Source organism: Neltuma alba, unplaced genomic scaffold, assembly GCF_004799145.2.
Source record: "Neltuma alba isolate B1F8T4 unplaced genomic scaffold, ASM479914v2 tig00013459_pilon, whole genome shotgun sequence".
NCBI classification, from domain to species: domain Eukaryota; kingdom Viridiplantae; phylum Streptophyta; class Magnoliopsida; order Fabales; family Fabaceae; genus Neltuma; species Neltuma alba.
The window spans coordinates 518,906-529,369 of record NW_021637695.1 but is presented as its reverse complement, the minus strand read 5'-3'; the positions used below and the strand labels follow the sequence as shown (position 1 = coordinate 529,369).

Below are 10,464 nucleotides of genomic sequence, written 5' to 3'. Positions count from 1 at the left end.
GTTATTTGAAGTTTGAGGGAGTTTGAACATTTGCAGTAAAGTTCACCGTAGAAAAAGCAATTTGGAGAGAAAATAAAGCGGATGGCACCGAGAGCACAGCTTCGATTCCATCGAAATCGATCACTGAAAGAGACCCTTGGGACAAGCGATAAAAATCCAAAATGCAATTCTAGTGGTGCCATAAGCGTGGCATTGGCGTTCTTAGCGGGGAAGAGTAAGCACACGACACGAGTTCCCTCAGCCACATGACCGATGGTTAAGAGGGGTGGCGGGTAAATCTGAAACGGCCGACAGAGTCTTTTCTGGTTATGGTAACGGACTTCAATTTTCCACCCTATAATTCTTTTCGAAAAAATATCTTAAAAAAATTTAAATATTAAAAAAATTTAAATTTTATATTTAAGACTAAAATAAAAATTAAATATGATTTCTATTAAAGACAGAGATAATATTAAATTTAAAATTAAAAATCGTATACAGGTGAGATGACAATTTTATTGATTTTTAATTGCATCAAGGCATTGTATGTGAAGAAATTATTGAAGCAGCATATAAAGAGGCAATGAGGTCATGTACAAATAGGCGACGCTCACGTAATTGGGCTTCGCAGTTCAAACGCTTGTTCATCCCCGTCCTGCTCTCGAGCAAGAGCGCTGAATGTCACAGATTAAGCGCTCTGAAGAAACCCTAGCTGTGGAGATGATTACAAGGGGTAAGTTTTTGTCAATCTTCAAGACACGAATAAGACTACCCGATGTCGCGTCATGTTTTTGCCTTTGAATTCTTTGGCCTTGCTCTTAAGCCAAGGTCTTGAATCCACAACATATTCAACAGCTTGATACATTAGGTAAGCGAAAACTAAAACGATGCCCAATTTAACATCATCTTTCACCATTTCTGAATACTCAGAAACCACTGAAGAAAATTCGTGCAAATCCAATACTAGAACCAGCAAGAGTCCGAGGGAGAAAGCTGCGAGAAGACCCACTAAGATGATGAAGACAGCCACGAGAAGGACGCAGGCTATGAGAGAGCCATGGAGAAGCGCAAGAAGGATGAGTTCTATGTTGGGTAACATATCTGGGACATCAATGGAAATGAAAGTAGTTCAGAGAAATGGAAACGGACAATAAGCTACTCTCTTACATTCTGTTCTTCGAATAGCAATTAACCACCTTCGGACTCTTGGCAGTTTGTACAGAGGTAAATCAAACAAACTATGAAGCATTTTATTCGGCAACATACTTCCTGTTTAAAAGTGTTCTGGGCATTAAAAAAATATATCCTCTCCTTGATAAAGTCTAGGAGGGATAGCTTCTAGCGGACTTGTGCTTCCATGCAAGCAAAGCAAATGCCTTGCAAACGAGGGAGCTCATTTAAGAAACCAGCTTGGTGGTAATTCTGTGATCATCTGTAACATTTCCCCCAAAAAAAAAGAAGAACAAAAAAACCAAAGTTCCCAAACGACAAAAAAGCTCTTCTTACGTGGAAAAGGGATTTATGTCCAGAATTTGCATCCATTGATGTGCAGCATCTAACTTTTTTCTTCTTCAAGCAATTTGAAAGAGGGAGATTCGTCTGAGACAGGTTACTTGATAGGAGCAAATATTCCTACGTCCTGTCTTTCTTCAATGAGGAGTAATGTTCAGTAAATTTTACGTATAATCTAAGAAACAAATACCTCCGGGTATAAAACGTCACCAAAATAAATAGCAGCTGTTTTAAGCAAATGGAAATAGCAGGATCATTAGGATTATGAAGGTTTCATAAGCATATATACACCAGTCGCATATAGAATGCCTCCATGTTAGGTCAGAGGAACAATGACATCTAGGTTATTCTCAACAATCCATTTCTGAGGATAGAAGGAAATAGCAGATTCAAGATCAATATGCCAAACCATAATTCTGGAGCAATTGTTCATTAAGCCTTCCATTTGGCTTTCATCTTCCACAACCTGCTCAATGAAAGTGCTAACCTGCATATCACATTCCAAATGGCAATAATATGAGAAACGAAGAGCCATAGCCCATAGTATGAGGGTATCTTTAACAGTTACTAACCAATGACCGTACACTGCTAAATTTTGCAAAAATCTCTGGGATACAAGTTCACTTGAAACGAATATAGTGATATAGTTAATGATGGATCAGGATACTAGAAGATAACCCAGACTATAACAAATACTAACCCGATAAACATCCTTGACCGTCTCGAGCTGCCGGATAGGTTCAAGAGTGGGGCGGTGCCACTTCTTTGGATCCCATAGTATGGTGCTATTAAACGCAAAACCTGACATTTCAGCCTGAAATCTTCGAGGCATTCCTTCTGATTCACTTGTGTGCCACCCGATTACTTGATTTCCATTACAGACGGGCCCTTGCAGTACCATGTTATGTTTGTCTCCTGATAGTTTAGCCACAGCCCACGTTCCAAATCGCCTGCACATCCCATCCTCCATAATGTTTGAGATAGAGATTAAACATGAAGCAAAGCAGCCCAATCTATTAGGAAATCCCAGATCGAGAAACCCCTCAAATATACCGTGATCAGAACATCGTCAAAAGGCATGTTTACCCACATCACCGCCAAGGATATAAGAGCACCTTTAAAACAGGTAGACCATGATGCTGCAAATTAATTACCCAAGGTTTCCATTTTGACCAAAGTATCCTTAAGGTTACATCAGAGAAGTACAGAAATGAGAAATCAGATCTCTCTCTCTCTCTCTCTCTCTCTAACTATCTTTTCTCTGTATCACTTCTTACGGGTTTCCTGAGCTTGAATTTCCTATTTCGTCTGTCATTTAGGAATCAAGAAATTTTGACGGCATTAATGAAAAGAAGAGCTTTTAGAGTTATTTTCTCAGAACCATCAACTTGTGCATGAACACTTCATTCAACTTTCCGGACGTGCACCCAGAGATAACCCACAATGATAGAAAGGGACTAGTACACATATTCAAAATAAATAAAAGGGTGTGAAAACCATGCATAATAGAAACAATGTAGCGAGCACTATACATTCCGTTTATCCAATCAACCAATACCCTGCAACCTAAGGGAGGCATCAATAGAAGTGAAGAAATGAGTATCAAAGCCATGCATTGATCTACCAAGCGTTTGATATGTCCCTTCAAGTTTTCACCTGGACGTCCTGTAACATTATCCCTTATGATTTATTGACAGCCTCCACTAAGTCGCCAGCAAGCACCAAAATTGCGGAACTCGTCTTCCCAACAAAACTTGAGACATTCAAGATTCCAGTGCATCTCAGCACAGGGACTGGTATTCTAAAGTGTCCTCTGAGGTTGTTGGGATATCATCTAGATATTCTTACAGACGGAAGTAAGATTTCGTAGTCTAATTGTAATAAGGTGAGAAAATGGAGAAAACTAAAAAAGAATGCCCTCTTGGTTGTTCTTCTATATTGTATAATCAAACTTCATTTTTATTATTGCATTCATATTTGTGTAGATTAGGAATTAAATCTTTACTTGGAGGTCTTGCCTAAAAAGGGTCAAGACAGACCACTTTGGCAGGTAATTTCGGGCAAAACCGTCCTCCTTTCAGGTCTTATGCCTGAACACGAGGTTTTCAATCAATTAACAGGGTAGTCCAGTCATAAGCATGACAGATTGATGTGTGACTCACCTCTATCAAAATGACTCCGACCATGGTTGGTAATTTGATTGCCAATGGTTGTATTCAAATTAAAGGGGGAAAATCCTGTTTTCTAGGGTTCGGATTGAATATAAGTGAGTAAATAGGTAATCTTTCCCGAACTTCATAAAAGATTCAATGTGACGCTCACTCAATAGAGGCCTAGAATTTCAAACTTGCCGCTGAACACTTAGTAAGCAGTAAGTATAATGTTCCGTAAGTCCTCCCACAAATAACAATTGAATTTATCCAGCTAAACCTACATTGCTATTATTTCGTGATGCCCCGATAAAATAACACAACATATCAGACAACGATAAAAACTAGAACTAGGCTACTTATACCTGGAAAAAAGAATAAGAGCCAATATAAAGATGTGAAGTTGAAAAAACTACATGGAAATACCTTATTTCTCTCATTTGCTGAAACAGTTCCGTTGAGTAGATGTTATAATCATCTGCAAAGTAAACAATTCCATCCAGATGGTGAGTTTCAATATGAGCTAGTGCAACATTTCTTTGAAGAATGCTCCTATCACTTGTGTTGGTTAGATTTGTTTTACAAACAAGATGCCTGTACATGACTCCACCACTCCTCAATATATCAGCTGTTTCTTCAGATTGGGAAGTCATCTCAACAACAATCCACAACAAAGGAGGCGGGACCAATTTTAGTGTGTATGCCAAGCGACTCAAGTAGTATGCTTGAAGTGGCCTATTGTATGTTGTAGTCACAATGATTAGAAGCTTCTGAGACTCCAAATATGGTTTCACATTGAGTAATCGGCTAGTAGATATATTATGTGCTATCCCGTCTATTAGCCCCCGTTCCTTCAAAGTTAAGTCCAAAGTAGCATTAAACTTCACAGCCCCATTGGTTGACGGTGTTGCATTTATCTTCACGTCATCATATGGCTGAAAATTTCCAACAGAAGATACAACCTCAAAGGAGAAGGCTTGATGCTTGGGCATGAAATTCAGGGATAAGTTCATTGAAGCAAGTGGGGTCAATCCAATAGAAACCCCAATCATGAAACATATAAAGAAATGGAAAAGCACCTTCCTCCAAAGTTGGCCCTTTGACTTAGACCTTTCAAAAGCCCTCAAAGATCTTGGTGAAAAAACACCAAGAAGAAATGCACGAGAATCCAATGAGCTGACAGTAGGACTTGACAATCCATTGGATGGTGGGCAGTTCTGAGGACTCGATGAAGATTTAGACAATGGAGAACCTACTGAACAGGCTTCTCCAAGTGCTACAGTTCCAGCTCGAGGCACTGGAGACAGGGTTCTTCTAATGGATGCCATCAAAATAAATCCAAGTCAACGCTTAGTTCATAACTCCAAATGGATCCTTTTTGTAGGAAACCAAAATACAATTAAAGAAGAAAAGTCTCTATTTCGATGTGTTTGCCGAGAATTTCAGGGAAACCATGTTTCGCCCACCACGGTAACAATTAAAGCTGACATGAACATTATAAAAGTCGAACTCAGGGGAAAGCATGTCAGATTAAAAATGCAGTTTATGTAACACTTCCTCCATGTATCATAAGTCAGTCTCCTCAGAAGATTGTTCAGACAGAAATCCGTTCCAATATACTGTGCCCTCTGGATTAAATCGACTTATCTTACCACAATCCCAGACCTGTTGTCATAATGCGGCCACCTGGGCAGACCCCATACATTGATTATCTACACGATTATAATGATTCCCTGATCTAAAATGAAGGAGGAAACAGTGAAGATGCTCGAAAAGAAGCATTCCAGGCATAACAGAAGCCCAACGTTAAGATAGCTATGTCCAAGACAGCATTTTCATCACCATAACATTCACTAAACAAACTACCACACTCACCAAAACCACAGCCAAGCAGAGCAGAATGAAACCAACTTCGAGTGCGATTCTTCGAACTTGGCAGGCAGGTAATACTAGTCTGAGAAAACGCTCTACAGGCTGTATCACAAGCACCAAGCTCTCGGAGGCAGCGGTGAAGTTCTACGGCGACTAGGCTTTGCCGGAGGGACCCATGGCCAGCTTGACGAGCCCAGAGAAAACGCGATGGACGATTTTGAGATCTAAGTTAAAAACTTAAAAACTCGAACCCAGAAAGAAAAAAATAAAAAGGAAACAGACGGTGAAAGCTGACGGGACATTTTTATTCTTTCACCATCACAGCTCGCAAAAGAACCTGATAGGAGAAATAAATTTCCTTTTTCAATCACGTGATGGACGACCCAACGGATTTTGTGATTGCGCGGGAAGAGCACGGTGGGGGTATCGCCCCCAAGAGAGAGAGCAAAATTTATCTCCGACCCCAGCGGGTTAAGTCGCACCATTCACGTAACTTCATTTATAGTTAAATTTATTTTTCATGAAGCTAATGTTATACTTCCTTTTCGTTATCTTGGAAAACTGGGTTGATCGGCCATGTGAATTTCTTTATCTGGAGAAAATAAACCTTTTTTTTTTTAATTTCTTAAGAAGTCCATTGGAAGAACCAAGTGTGGGCATAGTAGCTCCCGTTCAGTCACTATATATTATTAACTAAACAGCTCCGTGTACGAAAAATCTAAAATGCAACTGGTGGTGTAATTAACTATCAAGGTTTGGAGGAATTCTCACCATTTCAATATGCGTGAGGAATTTTTTAAATGACTATTTTCAGAAATATTTTTTGCTCATTTTTTAACTCAAACAAAGACTGTCTTTAATTTAACAACTAAAAATTATTCTAACTGGATTGATCAAATAATAAAGAAAAAAGTCAATAACTAGAATTATATTTTTCTACAATATGTGCATTTAGGAAAAAGGAGTCAAAATATAAGTTATTTTTCCTGGGATTTTGGTTAAGTCTGAAACAACACAAAACAAGTTGAGAGATGATAAATGATTGGTTGAGACAGGACTGGATTATTAATTGACTATGCTGGCGTTACTGTGATTAATTATCAGAACTCCGATTATTAATTGTTCTTGTTACTTCTGTAGCAAGATTTTTTTTTTTTTAATATTTAAAAATGATTCATAACTCATAGATTGAATTAAAGATTGCATTCTAAGTAGCAAGAACTGGAACGAAAGCTCACAGAGCCTTGGGTTCGATCGCACGTCAAGGAATGCAAGAAGATTGCGGAAAATACACGGGTGCAGTGATGATATTTATGCAGCTTGTGAATTTGATCACAATATGAGAAATGCCACGTCACCTAGTAAGAAATTTTACAAGAAACTTCTCACCGTTTATTTTCACACCTCTGATCCGTGGTGGATGATGAAGAAAACAATGTTTCGCTGTCAACTCTCAAGGACTCCTAATATAAAAAGGAGTTGCAGATTAGATCATAAGAAATCAATTCATTTTGTATTCAATTTTATAATTTTTTTAAAAAAATATTCTTATTAATTATAAAAGGTTATTAATGGATAGTTTTAATAAACAAGATTAAATAGTTTATAGAAGTCAATACATATTTGTTATAGTTAATCAACTTAACTAAATTTTTTTAATCTCTTTTAATTATTTATATAATATTAATTAATAATTCATCTATTTCAATTTTTTGTAAAAAAAAAAGAGCCTATTTTATAAATTTTGAACTATATAAGTTATAACAGGCCAGGTACATACGGGAGATATTGAGAAAAGAGAAACAACAAAGGCGGGTAAAAGTAAAACAGCCAGCTGAGCGATCCATTGTACTGCTTGGGACAGAACAAGAGAAATCGGAGGAGAGGACAAACAAGGTCGTACTGTACATGGAGCGCTGGCCGCTCTTCCTTGGCAACCTGTTGCATAACATTACAACAGACGACGGTTGAGTCCACAGCCTCATTTCTTCCTCCTCCTCCTTCTTCCTCCCCACACACACACTTTCAGAAGCAGCAAAGTACACACACTGGAGAAAGAAATCATGAAAACCCATCATCATCCTCAGCCCAAGCTCAAAACTCAACTATTCTCCTGCGGCTTCTTTCGCCACTGCGCTCAAAGTGTCCTCAGCCCCACCGGCACCTCTCTCCCGCTCCCTCACACTCCTTCAACCCCACCGGCTCCTCCGCCGCCGCCTCCACCACCACCACCCCACCTTCATTCAAAACCAGAATGTGAATCCTCCACCACATCCTCCTCCTCTTCTTCCGCAACCTCTCAGAGCTTCACCCAATGGAGGTTCTCTCTTCCCACCTCCACCCCTACTCCGCCTCACCCTCACACCCACCGAACCCGACCGTCTCCCCCGCCCAACCCCATCCTCTGCCCAAACCTCCAAGAACTCTTCCACATCTCCGAGCTCCAACTCAGCTCCGGTTCCGACTCCGATCGCCTCTCCGCCCTCCACCTTCTTGAGCGTTCCCTAGTCCCTAACCCGCCCCAAGATCAGCCTCCATGCCCCCCGGAGTTGATGCGTGGGGTCATCTCCAATTTGAGAAATTCCACCGGGGCAAAACCGGCGACGAAGATACTGTTCGCGCTTTGCTTGTCTGAAGGGAACCGGCGCATCGCGGTGGAGGCTGGGGCGGTGGGTGCCGTGATTGAGTCAGCCCTGGAGCTGGACGGGCCACCGGCGGAGAGGGCATTGGCTGCGCTGGAGCTGATGTGTACGGTGGCGGAGGGGCAAGAGGAGGCTAGAGCCCACGCGCTCTCGGTGCCCGTGATGGTCACAATGATGGGCAAGATGGGGGCACGTGGGAAGGAGTATGCCATTGGCGTTCTGGCTGTTATTTACAGCGGCGTGGTGGGAGATCAGCAGACGGCACCGCCGGAAGAGTTGGCGCGTGCGGTGGAGCTTGCACTACAAGGTGAATGCAGCGCGAGGGGGAGGAGGAAGGCTGCCCAGCTGTTGAAGACACTGCATGATTACGGACAGCCTGAACACACTGAAGAAGAAAGATAGACTCTTTATCTGCGGCTTTAATATGGTCACCGGCGACTTCTCCGGCCAATATGGAGGGCGTTTAGAAATTCATTGGCAATGCTTCATACTAAGGGACCCTCTTGCTAAAAATCATTTTTGACCGCAGCTTAGGGTATATTACAATCTATCGAGTGTGTTAGCCCCAACTTAATTACCTTGTTTGCCTTCACTTTCCCTTGTGAATGTGCTTTACTCTTCCTACTATTGTTGATATGCATATTTTAATTTGTTGTTCGCAACCACAAGTGTGTCTCAGTTGATAATATCAAGAATCTGCAGTTGCTATGCCATTTCTGCGTATGATCGACGACCCTTGTATGTATCAACCGTCAGCATTTGGGTTAATGAAACCATCCATCTATAATGTATAATAGTGTAAATTTTGAAGGGGGGAAAAAAAAAACATGCATATTTATCATTAAAAAATAATGCGACTTATTTCTTTTGCAATCCAAGCCGAGCTGATTACTAATAGAAACAATCTTTTATCTTTACCATTAAAAATGCAGGGATACATGAACCACAACTGTAAGAGAACATTATTAACGGGAAGAATTTGTCACTTGGCAAAGTCGTTTGCCTATATATATGGAGCAGCATAATCGATTTGAGGCTGTCTTCTTGAAGTTGAGAATTTGAAAATTGAAACTGGAAGCTTATCTATTAATTAGGTCTGTCCCTGTAATACGAAGACCGTCTTTAATTATTCTTTTCTTTTGAAAGAGATGGAAAAGTCAGATCAAGAAGCCATATTGTATGCACGTACGTCGCTAGGTATCATGAAATAAAAAAAGGAACCATTTTTAGGTTGAAGAAGGTGTAATTTTTCCCTGTCGAGTGGAGATATGTTATATAATAGCTACCAACTTGCAGTAGCACTGAGCAGAGATTTAGCAGATAACTGTGATAACGTGGTTCTATAGGAACGGAAATCTACCCCTTGAACGAAAAAGAAACTGGATGAAAACAAGAAAGGCAAAGGTAGTCCGAACAAGTTACTTTATATTCATTCTGAAATTGAGGGTGTCAGTTTCACGTGTGGATGAGGATGAGTTTCAGATATTTCTGAAATTTGTGAGTGTGCTTGTCAGGATTCTGAGAATGGCGTTGCAATTTGCAGGGTACAGGGCTCCATTATTTGCTGTGCTGCAACTTTCAGACAACAGCTGGTGAGAATATCTATGTAGGAATGAAGAAAAACTTCTATAATCAAGTAAAAACCTATTTTCATCATAAAGCCTTACACTGTAAATGAGTCTCTATCGTTTGAAGTCGAGTACGTAGTCAACCAATTCCCATATCATTACCCATTCCATATATATATATATATATATATTATACATCCTAATAATAATATGTTCCTTCTCAGCTAGCTAGCTTTGGATCTAATTAGTGACCAAGTCTTGTATATATCTTTTATGAAAAATTTGATGTTAAAGAGACCGAGGCAAATGAGTACATGACAACGGAAGGTGATTTCATTAATTAGAACTAGGGAGTTAATGAGGGGGTGAACACAGATATATTTGAATTCAAAAGAAAGCATGTACACAGGGGCTTCAGGATGGTGGGGAAGTGCCTATCTGTATTGGGGACCACTTGCACAATCAAAAAGGCAGCGATAGTTCTCAAAAGTTTACACGATCTGGTGAAGAGAATCCTGATCCTAGATATTACATTATTACCTTCACACTCACTCACAGTCACAAAAAGTTAAAAACCCTATTACGAACGACGCGTTGGTTGGTTCTTTCCTGCATATACATATGTATCGAGTTTCAAAATATACTTATTCAGGATTACTGTATGACGTATATATATTTATACAGTTCATGTTATTAATTATTCAAATAATTTCGTTATCATCAACTCAATGAGAAAACGCA

At 40.0% G+C, this 10,464-nt stretch overlaps 2 protein-coding genes and 1 long non-coding RNA gene across 3 annotated transcripts; 2 read left to right on the top strand and 1 right to left on the bottom strand.

Moving 5' to 3' along the window:
• Positions 1-475: 475 nt before the first annotated feature.
• Positions 476-5,896, bottom strand: LOC114737473 (probable beta-1,4-xylosyltransferase IRX9H). The gene is made up of 4 exons (XM_028925401.1): positions 4,068-5,896; positions 2,192-2,441; positions 1,486-1,978; positions 476-1,080 (listed from the first exon to the last, which is right to left on the bottom strand). The coding sequence occupies exons 1-3, from the start codon at positions 4,967-4,969 to the stop codon at positions 1,808-1,810; spliced, it is 1,323 nt and encodes a 440-aa protein (XP_028781234.1). The 5' UTR covers positions 4,970-5,896; the 3' UTR covers positions 476-1,080; positions 1,486-1,807.
• Positions 486-1,404, top strand: LOC114737474 (uncharacterized). The gene is made up of 2 exons (XR_003739438.1): positions 486-712; positions 910-1,404. It is a non-coding gene; the product is annotated as an uncharacterized LOC114737474 (long non-coding RNA).
• Positions 5,897-7,523: 1,627 nt separating the features above from the next.
• LOC114737462 (histone-lysine N-methyltransferase SETD1A) lies at positions 7,524-8,786 on the top strand. Its single transcript, XM_028925383.1, has one exon. It carries the CDS (start codon positions 7,577-7,579, stop codon positions 8,555-8,557), a length of 981 nt encoding a protein of 326 aa, XP_028781216.1. The 5' UTR covers positions 7,524-7,576; the 3' UTR covers positions 8,558-8,786.
• The last annotated feature ends 1,678 nt before the right edge of the window (positions 8,787-10,464 follow it).

What these genes read in the sequence shown, in the direction of transcription:
- LOC114737462 (XM_028925383.1), top strand. Translation starts at nt 7,577, where the DNA reads ATGAAAACCCATCATCATCCTCAGCCCAAGCTCAAAACTCAACTATTC.
- LOC114737473 (XM_028925401.1), bottom strand. Translation starts at nt 4,969, where the DNA reads ATGGCATCCATTAGAAGAACCCTGTCTCCAGTGCCTCGAGCTGGAACT. An exon ending in CAGCAAATGAGAGAAATAAG is followed by an intron (nt 2,442 to 4,067) that starts GTATTTCCATGT and finishes TGGGATGTGCAG; the next exon opens with GCGATTTGGAACGTGGGCTG. An exon ending in CGGTCAAGGATGTTTATCGG is followed by an intron (nt 1,979 to 2,191) that starts GTTAGTATTTGT and finishes TGTGATATGCAG; the next exon opens with GTTAGCACTTTCATTGAGCA.